Source organism: Terrapene carolina, unplaced genomic scaffold, assembly GCF_002925995.2.
Source record: "Terrapene carolina triunguis isolate 2854851 unplaced genomic scaffold, T_m_triunguis-2.0 Scaffold66, whole genome shotgun sequence".
Lineage (NCBI taxonomy): Eukaryota > Metazoa > Chordata > Testudines > Emydidae > Terrapene > Terrapene triunguis.
In genome coordinates, this window is record NW_020664417.1 from 26925701 (window position 1) to 26943712 (window position 18012).

The following is an 18012-nucleotide window of genomic DNA, read 5'->3' on the forward strand; positions in this document are numbered from 1 at the left end:
CCACAACCTGCTTTTGGTCACAAAACCTGTTTGCATTTGCATATCAGACAGATATCAAAGTTCTGTTACTTGCAACTACAAATTATCTAACTAGCAATTTAGAACTATTTCTAAACTCCATACCACCATCTCAGCACTGCACACGGCTTATGGAAACAAATGAAGTCAGCCCAGAGGACAATTGTTATTTTTCATCCTGCTCCTGAGTTAATCATTGGCTACAATTTTTGAGACTCCACCTCATTTTCTTCTTCTTGGGTTCCTCTATTGAATGTGTTATTAAAAGACATGTTTTTACTAATATTGTTTATGTCAAATTATACAGACATCAGAAAAAAAGTAAAAACCGCTAAGGCTTCACAGCACTTTGGAGGGGGCAGAGGGCAACACCACACCAACAAGAGGTCCCGGCATTGCGCTGGAGTCAGACACTATCTCTGGGAGTGAGGGGGGAGTGTGCTTGCTGCTATCATGGGAGATTTTCTAAGTGGCAATTAGGTGTCCAACCCTCATTTACTTTCAGTGAGAGTTGGACACCTACTAGCAATTTGTGCCTTTGAAAATCTCCCCCATGCTCTTAAAAGCCTGCAGCATGCTCTTCATTGGCCAGTGCCAGTCATAGACCTGCCTTCTCTCTGTCCTAGCCTTAGCTAGCACTGCTGGAGGTGCTAGGTCAAAGCACAGAAACTGAGATTATGCCCAGGCAAGGCTCAGGGTGAGTAATAAAGGGGTAAGAAATGTTCTTGGACCCATTCTTAGCCCCTTGCACACCTGCACAGAACTCTGTACAGTTTAGCCCAGATAATGTGATACAGACTAAATAAGATGGTGGGGAGTCTAGTAAATCATGGACTTGGGATTTCACAGAAATAGGACCTAAAACAGATAAAACATCCTCCCCACCATATCAGGCCACAATCACAATATCAAGCTCAAAGTTGTGTTCTAAATGTGCTGCTATTGTACTGGACTCAGGAGTCAATACCAATCTTTTAATTATCTGTATTTATATTAGTCACTGTGTTACTAGATCTAAATTAAAGGCATACTTGAGAACCTTAAAACAAAGCATTATCCAGCTCTGTTTAATGTGCTCTGACATGTTGTTATACTAAAACCATTTTTCTACCCATCTCTTTTCTCCCCATCCCATCACCTACCTTCTGCCATGACTGCTATCTTCTCTTCATGCAGTGGTTGATTCTGTGCCAGCAGAATGTCTGTGCCGAGGGCTAGAGCTTGACTGTGAGGGTGCCAATTTACGCGCTGTCCCTTCAGTCTCTTCAAATGTAACTCTGATGTAAGTAGAGCAGAACAAGCAGCTTCTTGATCTGAACAACACTGAATATCAACTCTGCAGACCATCTCATAATTATACCCTTATAATTATAGCCACTTGGTTTAACTGAAACTGGTGTAAACTGAAAGTACAGTATCATTCTGTGTTGACAAGCCTTGTAGTAAAACGCTTTTAAACACAGATTACCCCTGCATAAAATAAGAGAAAAGAAATTAAAACACAGTTCAAAGTGTGAGATATAGTGAGTCTGCAGTCAGCAGTTGTTTGCAATAATGCCTCAAATGAGTACAATTTCACCAGCATCAAGAAACACTGCAAGAGAAATAACTCTGTGAATCACATATGCTCAGGACCTCATCCTGAAACCCTTACTCCTATAGTAGCCTTTACTTATACCAATAACCTGAAATTCATGGAAATACCTGTATGAATAGGGGCTTACAGGTAGGGATTTTGCTCACTATCTCACGATAAGAAGTCAGTACAGCAAGATTTAAGATTTGAGAGAGATCTGGAGGGTGGCCTGACCATTGGTCCTGGCTTACACACTCAAGTCTGAAGCTGTGCTTCCCACTTGGCAAACAAAATGCAGCATCAAACATCCCCACCTGAGGAATTTTTCTCTAAAGTTTCTTGCTATTTTCAGGACATTAAACTACTTGCAGTGGTGCCTTTAATGGACATGTGGGGCACAGAGGCATATGCTCTGGGGGGTAGGTTTTGTGTGTATTTCAGGTTAGAAATAAACTCAAACCTATGAGATTTATCTTCTGATTTTTGAACTCTTGGGTTTGCTATGCTGCCATTTGTCAACAGGGTGTGGACACCAAGTCAGACTCTGTGGTGCTGCAGCTCTGGGCCCGTCATTAATTAGATTGAGAGCAGGTGCAGACAGCCAAGCAACAGTTTCCTGTCTGACAAATTCAGACCATTCACATGCTTTTACTATGCCCTGCCATATGTAGTCAACTGGGGATCGATCTTGAACAGACTGCAGGTGACATAACATGGTGCCCAAAAGGTTGGGTATGGGGGATGCGAGAGTGCATGCGTGGCAGCAAGCAGGGTTACTCAGGTCCGCTGCCTTCCGATTGGCTGGGGCTGGGGGATAAGCCTAGCCATGTGGCTCTTGCTCCTCTACCCATCTATTTAAATTCTTCAAGGCTTTTCATAATCCTGTTGCTCCTGCTAGTTGGAGAATTTAAATACATTGGGGGGGGGGGGCTGTGTAAGAACCAAATGGCCCTCCCTCCCCTTAGCCCATTTTGGTGACAGGAAGGAATTTTTCCCATTGGACCAAACAGGTAGGGGTCTGGTGGGTTTTTTCACCTTCCTCATGGCATTTTAGAGTATGTCTACACAGCCCACTCCAGTGAGCCTCTGAGCCCAGGTCAACAGACTCACACTTGCGAGGCTCACCCTACAGCACTAATAGTAGCTGTATAGATGTTGCAACTTGAGCTGCAGCTCAGACTCTGAAGCCTAGGGAAGGGGGTGGGCTTCAGAGCCTGAGTTGCAACTTCAAAGTGCTGTCTGTACAGCTGTTTTTAGTGTGGTAGCATGAGCCCAAGGCTGTCAACCTGGGCCCGGAGGCTTGCTGCCATGGGCTGCCACTGGCTGTGCAGACGTACCCATGGAGGCACAGCTGGGTCAAGCAGTAGGACTTGAAAGTTTAACATTAAGAAGATAGCACTTAGCTCATCACAACTTGCAGCCAGTGTCCAGTGCGGATAAAGGACCAGCTCCCAAAGGTAAATGAGACCTGGAACGTCACTGGTGGACCTTGTGCCTAAAGGAATAAGGGAGACCTGAAGTCGTTGTAGATTGAGGTCTGCCCTTACTAACCTCTGTTCGCCCTTCACACAGGGGGAGGCAAAGAGGATCCAGAAGCAAACTGAGTCCTAAAGGGCATGTATACCCTGAGCTATATGTTATTTGGTGGGAGCCCTGTAGCCCGACACTGGAAGTGTGTTACATGAGAATGAGGGGTGGCCACATATCATCCCTCCCCAGTGTTAAATTAATAAAGTTATAGCCTGCTGCTTAAATCCATCCCATGTATCTGCTGTTCATTTGCCTGCACGTTCTGATCAATCTAGTGCTGTAAGACATTGCCCTGCAATTTACTCCTGAATAGAAGTCATAGAATTATCACTTTATTTTAACAAGCTGTCCCAGCCCTCAAATTTTGTTACAAACTAATGACAATCCATAATCAGGTAATCCCAGAGCCAACTCTTCTTCTAGACAGTTTTAAATTCTGTCTTTATATGTGGAAGTTTCATTCACATCTTGAAGGAAATACTGTGCCTGCTAATTTTTCAGTTTAAAAACCAGCATGAAGGCCAGGCTAGCGGTTTGGTGCTAGAGACGCAGTTTTTATTAGTACTTATCCCTCATTCATGAGGTCAGCAGAGAGTGAGTGTGCCTGTAGAGACAGCTCACTCAACCCCCAAGAAATGGATTGTTTCACATCATTTAACAATAACCCTCCCTGCTGGTTAAGGAGTGCTGCATTAGTGAGCTGTGAAGGGAATCCAGACAAATCTTAAACTGGAAGGACAATGGCTATGATATGCATCATTGAGAGAGGTTTAAAGTAGGTGAAAAAAATGAGTTCTCAGAGCTCAAGCAGAGACATAGAGAGGTTTTCATTATCTGTGTAATTAAAATGGCTTCACCTTGTGATTCCCAGCTGTTGATTATTGTCTTCTGTAATACAAGAGACTTGGGCCAAATCATAGAATATCAGGGTTGGAATGGACCTCAGGAGATCATCTAGTCCAACCCCCTGCTCAAAGCAGGACCAATCCCCAGACAGATTTTTGCCCCAGATCCTTAAATGGCCCCTTCAAGGATTGAGCTCACAACCCTAGATTTAGCAGGCCAATGCTCAAACCACTGAGCTATCCCTCCCAGTCTCTTTCTCCCTAGCCCAGAGTGCTGCAATGGTGACAAATTTAGCTCTAAGTGCCTCATGTCATAAAACAGCCACCCTTCAAACTGATTTAAGGAGCACCGATGACAAGGACCCAAAGTGAGTCCCTTCTAGTCGTCTTTGGCCAGAAGGATAGTAGCTGTTATGTGAGAACGTGAGTGAGAATGTTATTGAAAGTTAAGGGAACACTGAAGAGTTCTCAAGGCTGAAAAGACTACCTCCCCTCTGAGAGGGAAAAATACTATCCTACAATGAACTGGAATTAATTTGCAAACTGGACACCATTAAATTAGGCTTGAATAAAGACTGGGAGTGGATGGATCATTACACAAAGTAAAAACTATTTTCCCATGCTATTTTTCCCCTACTGTTACTCACACCTTCTTGTCAACCGTTTGAAATGGGCCATCCTGATTATGACTACAAAAGTTTTTTTTCTCCTGCTGATAATAGCCCCCTTAATTGATTAGTCTCATTAGAGTTGGTATGGCAACACCCATTTTTGTCATGTTCTCTGTGTATATATATCTTCCTACTGTATTTTCCACTGCATGCATCCAATGAAGTAGGTTTTACCCCATGAAAGCTTATGCCCAAATAAATTTGTTAGTCTCTAAGGTGCCACAAGTACTCCTTGTTCTTTTTGCTGATACAGACTAACATGGCTACCACTCTGAAACCTATCCTACAATGCTGATCCAAGAGCTCCACTTGTAATTTTATGTATTGCCCTATGGAAGATTCTTGATCCACTACGCAGTTCTCATTCCTGGGTCTACAGGGCTTATATTGTTAGGGTATGTCTACCCTAGAGCTGGAAAGTGTGATTTTCAGCTAGAGGAGATATATCCACACCAGCTATGATGGAGCTAGCATGCTAAAAATAGAAGTGTAACCATGGTGGCGCAAGCAGCAGGAGGGAATAACCACCTGAATACGTACCCCTCTGAGGCACCAGGTTTGTATTCAGGCTGCTAGCCCCTCCCACTACTTGTGCTGCTGCAGCTACGCTTCTGTTTTTAGCATACTAGCTTGATCAGAGTTTGTGCTATGTCTCCTCAAGCTGGAAATTACACCTTCCTGCTCCAGTGTAGACATACCCTTAAGCTCTTTCAGTAAGATTAGCTTTGCCACTTTAATTGCATCTTTCAACCCCTGCATAATGTGCAGTTGCTATGAGTTTATATATAGAAAGGGGTTGGGGGAACAGTGCTTATAAAAATCAAACCAAAATCCTGCCCAGAAATGTAAGATAAGTGACACCCCCTCCCCCTTCTAAACAACCCCTTCCCCTTTCCCTTCCAAACCCATCCCTGGTTTAACTCCTTTGACATAAATGGATTCCAGTGATCTAATATGATGCAGAGGCAAGAGAGGAGGGTATACAACAAAAAATCCCTTCTCCATTTAGTTTTCAAAACATACACGTACTGGCATATAGGGTAACCTTACTGGAAATATTTAACTTATTATAGAAATTTCTGCCAACTAAAACATGGTGCAAATTCATTAGATCAAAATGAAGTTAGCGGAGTTATACTGGGGATGAATTTGGCCTACTTAGTGTATTTACAGAATAATTTTTTTTTCCAGGTCCCTTAAACGGAATCAGTTAAGAAAGCTTTCTGCTGATAGTTTCAAGAAGTACCAGGACCTTAAAAATCTGTAAGGAATCGTTTTAACCTAAAATCTTAAATAAGAGCAAACTGTGATAAGGCAATTTTATGGCTTACTGACAAAACTCTGATTATACTAAAAAAAATCTACTGTTTCTTACCTTTAGCTGAAATTTTCAACCATGCAAGTTATTTTTGTTCAAATAGCCTGATGTGGCTTCCATCCCTTTTTTGCAGCCTAAACTTTCTGGACATTACATTTTTATCATTTTTTTTGTACATTAGAAAACTAATAATAATGTGGATCTTAACATCTATCGCGTCTTAAGGAAATTAAATTTATAATAGACAGCAATTCTATCAGAAGAAATGAAAGAAAACTGATACAGTTTCATTCAGTATACTGAAAGTTTGCAAAGTAAAAGGCATTCCTTGTCATGAAAAGACTCATTCGTGTCTTTGAGAACATTTTTTTTTTTTTTATAAATCACATTTCTGAGCCTTTTGGTGATGACTACTACCTGGTGACTACTACCACAAAATGGCTTATATCATGACCAAAACCTTTTGATTGAATTATTTCTTGTATATTACTATAGGTGTTCTGTATACATTTCATTGTTTTAAAAAATCCCAGTCCTTTTATGAGGGTGAATCATGAAAAATAAGGAACAATTGAGAAATAAAGTGTGAAAGCATAGGACCACTTATCATTGTTGCCAGCTCAAGACATGTAATATTTTTCTTAGAACATTCTTGGAGTCTAACTTGAATTCTGAGGTTGTGCAGCACCATCTTGTGTTCACAAACTTAAGTACAATTTAGATCTCAAACTAAAAAAGTTCTGTAAACAAAGTGACTTGTTTCATTAAAGGAAACGTATACATGAAACATTTGTTTACAGAATTTAATTCCTTTCATTTACTTCTGATTCACAAGTGTGGGTTTGCTAAAGGATCTCTTCATCTCTCACAAATTGATAAGACCTTTTTGGAGCCAATCCTGTTTCTTTTGCAGTCAATGTCAAATCTCCCATTGATTTCAACAGGAGCAGGATTGAATCCTTTATTTGATTTTGTTGAAAACATTTATTTTTTTTTACAACAAATAAAATATTGTATAGAGAAGGGAAGCATGCTTTTTAAAATCAAATACAAGTCTAACATCTTATCCCCAAAAGTAATGATACCGTATGTAATATTTTGAAACTCAGTTCATTAATTGCAAAAGAGATGGAGAAAAAAGGGGAGGAAAGTATGCATAATACTTTGTTAGCAACAATCAGCAAGTTTCATCATACATTTTGATTAAATTACCGTAAAATGCAACTCTTTGACAATTGTCCCATATTATAAATAGAAATTCCAGCAAAGTGTTTTAATTGACCTTTGCTGCTGGCCTAATTAGAATGACATCAACCCCACAACTGTCTATATACATCAATATAAACAAACCACTGCATGCACTCCATTATACCAGTTCTGTAGTTTTATCTGCAGAAGCAGATCCTGCACCCACGCAAGCCTGTTGACTATAGTAGGATTCTGCACAGGCATAAATGTCTCCTCCTTACACAGATCAGATTGCAGGATTAGGGATGAAATCAGGAGGCAGCATGCATGCACTGGTTCATTTACAATGAATGCAAAGCCAGTCAGGTGTTTGTTTTGGCTGATTTTGAATTATCATTGCAGTAATGTGTTATTTTTTAATGTAAATACACTTTTTGAAATCTTTAAGATAAGGCCAGCCATGTGAAATAACTGTCGTGAGAGTTTAATTTTAAGACCTAGCCGTCTTGACAGCATCCTTTTAAATAATATATGTACCTTAGTTTGAAATTTAGTTGATAAGTTTGGGGATCTTTTTGCATTTGCATTTTTAAAGAATGAATTGTTGTCATTATTATATCTTCTCAGGTTTCTTCAGAATAATAAAATCAGAGCTGTATCAGAACATGCTTTCAAAGGATTATACAACCTGACAAAACTGTAAGTATTACCATTGCAGTGCTGAAGCAATGCGGAATGGGGCAACTTTTGAAAACAGCTATACATTTCTCTCTCAGTTATTGTGGACCTTAAATAATTCCGAAATGGCCCCAATTCTGAACTCCAATTCACTGAGCACTTATTCTCACTGAAAACTTCAGAGGATTTGGACAAGTGGTAGTAAGGTTATTTGGCAGGAAAGTACTCTTAAAATATTTCATGGATATTGTAGTCCGTCCCTATTCCCAAAATTTGCTGTTTCAGAGACAAAAAGAGAAAACCTCAGTGATTTTAAATGCCAGCTATCCTGGAACCAGTCGTTATGGAATTAAGAGCCAGGAATGAAAACAGTAGGGCTGCCATGTTTAATTTGAGATAATTGAAAACTCTTATTTTCCTGGAGAGAAGCAATTACATAAGGAAAGGATCCTTGCTTCTTATTGTGCAGCAGATTTTACAAAAGATGACTCTTCCAATTTAAAAATATTTTTCGTCAGTGAGTGAGATCATAGAAAAAAATAAATCTGTGTACTGAAATCACTTAAAAGGTAAATTCCAAAGCTGTTATTACCCTTATTCTTTGTACTTTTTCACCCTAATTTTGGATGATAATTTATTATTACTACTACTCCAGACAATTTGCAGCCCCATTCTTTATTTTTCAGTCTTTTCCAGTTATTCCAGTATCTAAAACCTATGCCTAATGACCTATGACCTGTGAACTTGCTCCCATTTTAGTCAATTTGAGTTTTGCCATTCATTTCAGTGGGAGCTGAAGCAGGCCCCAAATTCTTCTGATGCAGGGAGGGTAGCTAGAGCCTACTGTGTTTTCTAATAGAAAAGATGAAGATGTTCTAGATGATCATTGCCAAAAAGCTCCAAGTGGCCGTTGTTTCACTGTCCATGCAGCCATATCATTAATCAGAATGCCAGGCTGCTACCATGGCAAACACTAGCGTCCTGAAAGAGACAAAGGATCAGTATGTGATCACAGTCACACAAAGATAAATGTTTTTATTGTTAACAATGGAATCTCTTGAGGATGCAATTTAATAATACTGTTAGGAATAATAAAGGAAAATCTTAAAATTCTTCTTCACTCCTCTAACATTGATTAGAGAGTCTATTGTTTTTTATCTTTATTGATCTTGTTTCAGGTATCTGAGTCACAACAAGATAACCTTTTTAAAGCCTGGTGTCTTTGAAGATCTGCATAAGCTTGAGTGGCTGTACGTACTGTTCTTAGTTTTGGATAGATTTTCTCAAGAAATAGTTAAGTTAACACAAAGAAATATTTGTATCTTTTTTTATTTCTTTGTATACAGCATGGTAATTAAGGGAATCCTTCTACTCCCAGTACGTAAAAACTCCCAGTGACTTTGGAAGCAGAATTGAACCCTAGAACTTTAATGGCTCTGTTGTAGCTTATTTTTCAGTAATACGCACAGTTATAAATAAGTAACTGATTAACACAAAATAATACATAAAATAAATAAGATACTCCAAAATGACAGAAATGGAGCACTTCAGAATGGAATTTTTTGGACAGTCCTTTGCCTGTGGTGCTTGCCTTTGGACAGTCCTTGCCTATGGTGCTTCACATCCCACAGTGGAGATGACATTCATAATATGAACTCCTGACAATATTACTGCTTCTTCTGGCAGTGGGATCTGAAAAAAATAACATTGAGATTTGAGGGCATTAATTACATATCTGTCTGTGTGATGAAGAATGACTGACAAACTTTTACTGTGCGTGTTCAATTGCAGGATTGTCTCAGGGATGTTTTGATGTACTGCTACTTTGAAGAAATTCTCTGTACGGTGTCAAAGTTCTGATGACATTGTTTTAAAAGTTGACAAGAAAATTGCTCTTGTTTTTAAGTTTAAAAAAATCTTTCAAACAATCATGTGAACTGCATTGGAAAAGGAGTTCCCATGTCGTTTGATGAAACTTCAATACTCTACCTCAATATATCACAGTATGCTAATTCAATATTCTTATGTAGTTCGAATGGGTATTTGAATAATGCCACTTCAGGGTACATTATCTTTTGTAATATCTGTCCGTTTCAGACCCCACTAATTTATCAGTCTGATATACACTTTGTTCTGATTTACAGGATAATTGAAAATAACAAGATCAATCAGATCTCTCCACTAACATTTCATGGACTCAACTCACTTATTCTCCTGTAGGTATTAAAATATGAATTAAATGCAATATTTAAAAAAGAGAATAGATGAAAACTAATGTGTGTTTATAAGATTTGTTTGTCAAGCTGTATTGTCAACTCTCTCCAGTAATGGAGCTTATTTTGGGAGAACTGAGCCCCATCCCCCTCCAAAACCTAGCTTTTTCAGTCTTTTTATATGCTAAAGTACATGAGTCCTGTATTAGTCCGCTAAACTCAAAAGGACCAGAAGTGAGCTCTATGATCCTTGCTTTTCAAAAGACACATAGGAAACCAATCAGGATGCACTTAATTCTCTACATTTGGCCATGTCTACGCTACAAATTTGTGTTGACCTAAATTATGTTGGCATACAGCTTCCGCAGTTATTACATTGCTTGTGTGTGTGCACACTTGGCTCCTTGTGTCAGCGGTGTGCGTCCTTACCAGGAGTGCTTGTATCGATGAAGAGTGCAATGCACCATGAGTAGGTATCCCACTGTGCAAATTGCCACCATGGAGTGCAGGGTCTTTGGGAAGTTTTTGCAATGCCTGATGGGACTGAAACAAGTCAGACAGGGATTACTGGGAGCATGGGGTCAACTTTACATGATACAGTGTTCTCCATTCCATAATTTCATCTGCATCCCATAATTTTCACACCTTCTTTTCAAAATCCCACAAACCCATGCATCCCTCCTCGCTGACAGAAGCATGGTGCCTGCAAAACTCTGCACTATTGTCATGAGCATTGCAAGCACAGGGCTCATGGTCAGCTGGGAAGTTACACTCTGCAATAGAGGGCTGCTAGGTGTGATTAGCAAGCCTAGGAAAGGGAATTTCAAAATTTGTGGGGCTTTAAAGGACAGGGAGGGCTTCCTGTCTCCTGACCCTGGGCAATGGAGTTCAGAACGGTGACCAGAATGATGAGTGTGGGACATTATGGGACAGCTGCTGGGGACCATTAACAGTTGATATAAGTAACACAGAGTCTACACTCTTACTGTGTTGAACTTATTACATCAATTGTGACTTTACACTGCTCGGGAAGGTGGTGTTATTAAGTCAACATAGTGAGGCACTTACGTTAGCGGGAGCAGCCTCATAAAGTCAGTCATATATCATATCCCAAACTATCAGCTGGATAATTTGGGACCCAATAAAAACATGGGTACTGACAAACTATGGACTGAGAGGAAGGAGAGAGAGAGAGAGAGATTTGTTTGTATCCATTTTGGAGGGGAACAGTGATATCAATTTCTCAATAGCTTTGCATTGCATACAGTTGTTTCATGGAAACTATGGTTTTCAGTAAATTGTATCTTATTCCAAGTTTATTGGATTCAATGACTTCAATATTCTGGGATATTCACATACTTCGTGGAAACTTGCAGTAAGAAATAAATGTTTCCTTAGTAAAACCTAGCTTTATTTGATTAAATTTTTATACATCTTTACCAACTTTCTTTTGTTCAATATCTTTCTCACACATTTAAATCATTTGATAATGTTTTCCAGTACATAGTGCTTTGTGATATTTTAGTTCTAGGCTACTTTATATCCATCGCAATAAGATATTTAGTAGCATTCTCCTCCTTTATCTTATAACTGGGAATCTAACAGTTTTTAGGGAAGGGCCTGGATCTTTTCACCTCCACCCTCTCTATTCTGTCCTGACACAGATTTTAAAAGGCCAGAATCTTCTCCCACCAGTGTAAATCCAAAGCATCTCAATTGAAACCAATGTGAGAAAAGACTATGGCCAATTAGGTAGTAATCATATTATGTATCTATGCAAATATCAAATGCTGCTGAATATAAACAAGGACCCAGCCCTGCTGCTATTGATTCAATGGGAAAATGATCAGATTCTAGGTTTAATTTCAAAAAGATAAATGGGGCCAGATTCATACATATGCTTCAGGTGCTTTGTGCTGCTCCAGTGATGCAAGGCAGCCAGAGTGTACCAGTGAATCTGCCCCAACATCTGCAAAAGATTTCCCTTTCCCAAGTCAGTCATTTAGTAATTCAAGAGACGATAGGATTACACCAATGCTCATAACGAAATACACTGAAGTGTTTTTAATCATTGTACTATCTCTAACAATATGAAAAATGAATAAATTCTGCCTGCCTTGTACTGAGAAGAAACAAAACTGTAAAAGGGGCTGGGGCATTATTTTAACATCAATTGCTAGCAATACTGTTTTTCTTTTTCCAGAGTGCTGATGAATAATTCTCTTGCGCGTTTGCCTGATAAACCTCTTTGCCAACACATGCCCAGGTTACATTGGCTGTAAGTCTTAATTTTACAAAAAAAAAACAAAAAACCACCACCTTTTGTCTTCTTTAAATCAGTGTCATTCCATGACACTTTTTAGCAGGGTAATACGAGGGAGGGGAATGATGCTGCAGAATAGACAATCCCCATTTCATGCCAGCCTAACTAGACTGACTTCCTGAAGTGTGTTGAATTCTGCTAGGAGAATATTGCAGTCATGGTGAGCGGGCAACTAAATTATGGTTGTATCCTGCTGGAAGCACTAGAGACCAGGGGCTCCCTGAGTTCTTTGCCCCTCGAGACCACTCAATCACTGCCATTAGGGCAGTCATAATTTGACTCTCAGATTTTGAAAACAAAAAGAGTTAGTCTATAGTACCTGTCAAAACCTGAGTTCAGGATTCAGATTTTCACCCACCTGAGTTAATGACACGGCTATCACCTAAAGCAGTTCGGGGCGTGCTGAAAAATGAAACATCCAAGTATTATTATGCTTTGTGCAGCCCTAAGGTTCTGCTGAGGTTTCCCTTTAATAAATAATTACTTCAAAGTAACTATCTGATTGAAGTTAACTTTTTTCAGTGATAGAATGTTTTGGTTTTATCTCCTAGGGACTTTGAAGGCAATCATATACATAATTTAAGAAATGTCACTTTCATCTCCTGCAGCACTCTAACTGTACTGTAAGTAATAGCACATTCTATGCAGCCAGAATGAGCAGTGTTTATGGTGAACAACTGTTACATTATGCACAATGGCCGACATCAAGTTTCCGAAATATTGGTTGGTGCCTAGAACTGATGGAGATTATTAAAATGCTAAATTTTAATTATACACAACAAAGTAGATCTATTTTATGAACATATGGTAACATTCACCACCAATGAATGCAGCATAACTCCATTTAAGTGAGTTTGACCGATAGTATCAAATACCAAGATTTAGAAACTAAATGTAAAAGAAAAAAAATTCTACCACATGAACTGACCAGATTCAAGGATAATATCATTCGGTCAGGTTGCTGATCCGAGACATTGTAGAATCTCCCCAAAGCTTCCTCAGAGCCATTGCAATCATCTTCACAATTCCCCTTCACTCCCTTCTGATGCTGTTGATGAGCCTCTGGACTGCTCTCTGCCTATTGTTGTCACTTTCTCATCTCTTCTGCACTTCTCTCTCTCAGCTGTCTCTTTCCTACACGGCTCTCCCCTGATTATTCCTTGTGTCTTGGGAGGTTTTGGGTGAACAAAGAATGTAGGCTCCGGTCCTTGATGGTTGAATTTCTCAGAAATATCAGGTTTTGGATTTGGACTTTCACACTTTTTGCATAAAACGTGTGCTTCAGTCACATGCTCAAAATGTCATGAATTTTCAAATAATCAAAAGTTAATGCCATCATACTGTCACATGGCATACAAAATATCAAGATATTTGACATTTCTGAATAACTTTAGTTGTCAGTAGATGCAAATACAACTGAAAGAGCATATAGCATATATATGCTTATACATTCATAGTAAAAATTGTTTATAGAATATTACAATTTATGAACTTTTAATAACTTGGCATATTTTTAATGTACTGAACAATTAAATAAGATATGAAACATTGTTTAAAACAAGATGTAAATTAAAGACAGAATGTGCAAAATTATATAGAATGTAATCAATTACTTGATTATGTATCACAGTCTTCTCAGAAAACAAACACATTTGAGGAAGCATAAATTTGTTTTTATACTTTCAGGGTGATGAGAAGAAACAAAATCAGCTCCTTAAATGAAAACAGCTTTTCCTCTCTCCAGAAGTTAGATGAATTGTAAGTTGATTTTTTTAAATCAAAGAACAGCTGAATAATTTAGATCATTTAAATTGTGAAGATGTACTTTATGTATTTGTCAGTAATTCTGCTTTCATATAACAAGCTCTAGAGAAAGCATCAAACTTCACAGGCATTCAGCATATGAGATAGTAGATCATTTCAATAAAATACGTAATCCAGGAGAAACAGCGTTCTGGTGTCTGCCTACAAGGGCATTGTGTTTCCTGAATAAGGACAAGGCATGTCACAGAGGATATGTCTATTAGCACCCATATGCCAGCAATAACACAGCTGTATGAGGGTAAGCCAGTAATGTAATCAGGCCCACCAAGCATTTTTACCACCAGTGAACAGGAAAGCAGCTGACCAAGAAGAATCTGTACCCTGTGAGCCCATCCCAGATTTGGGTTCCTCATTTGATGCAAACTCTCTGGCCAACTACTGCCCAGTATCTAATCTTCCATTTTGGGTTAACATTATGGAGAAGATAGTGCTGACACAACCCTCAAAATATCTGGTTGCCTTCTATCTACCTGACTTTTGTCAGTCAGGGGAGGGGCCTGGCTACAGCACTGATTCTGCTCTGGTCACATTGGTAGATGATTGTCTCGTGTGATAGATAAAGGTCAGGGGCCAAATTCTCTACTCATGTAACTGGATGCATCTCCATTGACTTGAAGAGTTTGATTTGATATATTGCTCGTTAGTTAACTTAATGATTTGGGGAAACTGCTGGGATTTTTTTAAATGTTGCATTTTTTAAATTATGTTAAAGCATGCAAATCCTATTGCTCAGTATAGGCATATTTTTAATCTTTGTTATAGCTACATTATTAATAAGTGCTAAATATTATTATTAAAAACTAGATGTAAGAGATAATGCATCCATTAGGACATTTTTTAAAAATCCATTTTAGTTGCACAATGGATAAGAATTTTATTCCAAACCAATTAACTACCATAAGTAAGGAATTAAAGTGGAAACTGACTAAACATTTACTTTAGATGTAATTGAAATGGTCTTAGCCTATTAACTGAGAAAATAGATTATTTAGTTAGTTTAGGCAGGAAAAATCCTTTGATATTTCTGTCCAAGACCATAAATTAATCAATTGGGGAGGAGATGGGGAACTGGAGAGAAGAAGCAGCACCAAAGAAGAGAAAATGAAAAGATAATTAAAATCAAAGCAAAAGTGAAGTAAAAAATAATAAGACCTGTGAGTATTATATGGTCTCATATAGTCTGAGGTCTCTATCTTTCACCCTTTGCTTTAACATCATTTTTTTATTTTCCAGGTTTCTGATAACCTATATAACAACCTATAATTTGAGTTGACAAATGGACGCAAAATTATGGACCTCTTTACGTTATTAATGCTTCTTGTCATAATGAAAAGAAACCACTAACAACAAATTATATTATATCTGTGATTGTTTCTACAGAGACTTGGCTAGCAACAAGATTGAATCACTTCCTCCTTACCTATTTAAGGATCTGAAGGAGCTCTCACAGCTGTAAGGCTTTATAATAACTCTTCCTTATACTGTGTGCTATTGTACATTATTCATTTGAAACGATAGCTTCAGTCATCCAGTCCAGGAAGCAAAACCAAGAAAGTCATGTTCATATCTGAGTTTTACCTGAAAATGCCAAACTTAGTCTGAAATGCAATTTTAAAAAAAGATTATGTACAAAATAATTGCATAAAAGATGCATAGTATCATGATTGTCCAAAAAGAGCAATTATTTAAAATTATTCCTGCCAATATATTGTTAGTATTTTCAATAACTCGATTCCATTACTCAGCACACAGAAAATGAATATGCCATTTAGAATGAGAGATCTCATGGACTTCAACAGGAGCTCAGCAAGTGACAGGAGTTGGCCCTAAGAATATATTTTAGGAATACACTTTTTCCTCGAGTATTGAATCTACTGTTAAAATGACACATTTTCTCTACTGGAATCTATTGGTTTCTGTGGTTTATGCTGCTATGATTCTGTTTTCTATGTATTACAACCTGAAATATAGAAATCTGCCTCTGTGCTTGACAGCAGAGCTGCAACAAGATTCAAGGGAGAGGTTACTACAAAATAAAAAAAACCACTCTTCATATTTGTTTGATCTTTGTATCCAAATGTATAAACACTGCTGCTGGGCACTATCATGAGCTGTTCCATTGACTTCATGGACTCCTGACTTCAGTATAGCCATTCACTATATCAAGTATCACACCCAACAGCAGATGTTTGCAAGATCAGGCCCTGTGTGTGGTGGTTGCCTGAATCTGAAATAGAAGTAATCTAGACAGTTTTGTTCTTTGTGCATGGAAAATATAACAGCTCTGAAAAGGCTGACAGACCAATGAGAGAAAAAAGCACAAAGTGAGTAACACCAGGAAATTAGTGGAAGAATATTAAAAATATTTAAGCAGGGATGGACTGAGATTAAACCAAAAATGTAGTGCCTAGACCTGTTTGTATATTTCTGTGGGGTGGTTTATTTACAAAATGTGAAAATCACTTTGGAATTATAGGATCCCAGTTATATTTGCTTATCTCCAAAGAGTAGTGGAGTCAAAATTTAAAGACATTTTCAGAGCATGATTCTTCTCATTCAGTCCTGCTTTAGGGCCAAATTGTGACTTTTAAACCATGGGCCACATTAGAGAGGATTAGTAGGGACTGTGCAGTAATAACAGGGATCCCTCAGAGAACTGTTATTCTTGTATCCTCCCCATTGACATTCACCTTTTTAATGTATTTCTGTGGTGAACGACAAGGTGTATAGTATCCTGTATCCAGCTAGATCAGGTCCCACTGTAACTGGGTTGATATAATGCAACACAATGAAATTTTCATTCTGTTGCATCACAAATCTACATAAATACCTTTAATCGGGAGTAGGTATTCTTTTAATGTCTTCCCCTCACACTGTGTCCTTGGTAAGGGCCAGCATCATGCAGTGGTGCACATAAAGCTGGAGAGACTGGGTATAAGACATTACTCCTGCAATTACTGTAGGGGACATCAGGAGGACAGCAAAAAATTGTGAGGTACACACACATACACATACATATAAATACTCAGAGTGGTTGTGCCTGATTCTAATTTATATTATTTTATTCTACTGCCCTCAAGTTTTTTTCTCAAGTCACATAAATGCATGTAAAAAAGATGCATTTTAGAGACTAGGGAAAAAACCTGTGACTTATTTTTTAAATTACTTCTGAGGGAATTCTGCACCACTGTGCATGCACAGAATTTATGTCCCCCACAGATTTCTTTGCTTCCCCACAGAAAAATGACTTTCTGATGGAAGCAAAGGGAAGCCACAAGAGCGCTCATACTACCCTCCCCAGTAGTATGTTTCAGGTGCCCAGGACAGCTGGCAGAGAGGTAAATCACTGTGGGGCAGGAGACGGGACTGGAGAAGACCTGGCTGGTGGCTCCTACCCTGCGCCGGGCTCAGCTGCTAGTCCTGGCTGGGCAGGGGAGGACCAGACTTCCTCTTCCCCTGCACAGCATCTGGGGCCATGTCAGACCTACCCCCAGATTTCTCCCCCGGGCTGAAGGAAGCCCTCCAACCCCCCCCCCCCCCCCCCCCCCCGACTTCCTGCACCCATCGCTCCTCAGCTGCAGGGGGAGGGATCACTGTACGTGGAGCTGCTCCCCCATCCACTCAACCCCATGCATCCAGACCCCCTCATACCCAGACCCTCCTGCTGAGCCTCACCACCACCCCACACACCCAGAGCCACCACCCCGATGAGCCCCACTCCCCCTGCAACTGGACCACCCCGACAAGCCACCTGCACTTGAATCCCCACCCTATTGAGCCCCAAACAGCTGCACATGGCTCCCCACCCCACTGAGCCCCACTCCCCCA

General features: G+C 39.2%; 1 protein-coding gene across 1 annotated transcript in view; it reads left to right on the top strand.

Annotated features, from left to right (window-relative positions):
- Window positions 1–18012, top strand: part of RXFP1 (relaxin family peptide receptor 1) — an 80671-nt gene that overhangs the window by 50677 nt on the left and 11982 nt on the right. Inside the window, exons 4-12 of the mRNA XM_026647869.2 lie at window positions 1195–1300; window positions 5832–5903; window positions 7774–7845; window positions 9003–9074; window positions 9969–10040; window positions 12241–12315; window positions 12912–12983; window positions 14047–14118; window positions 15565–15636. Coding sequence (XP_026503654.1) covers window positions 1195–1300; window positions 5832–5903; window positions 7774–7845; window positions 9003–9074; window positions 9969–10040; window positions 12241–12315; window positions 12912–12983; window positions 14047–14118; window positions 15565–15636 — 685 coding nt within the window. The remainder of the gene's footprint in view (window positions 1–1194; window positions 1301–5831; window positions 5904–7773; window positions 7846–9002; window positions 9075–9968; window positions 10041–12240; window positions 12316–12911; window positions 12984–14046; window positions 14119–15564; window positions 15637–18012) is intronic.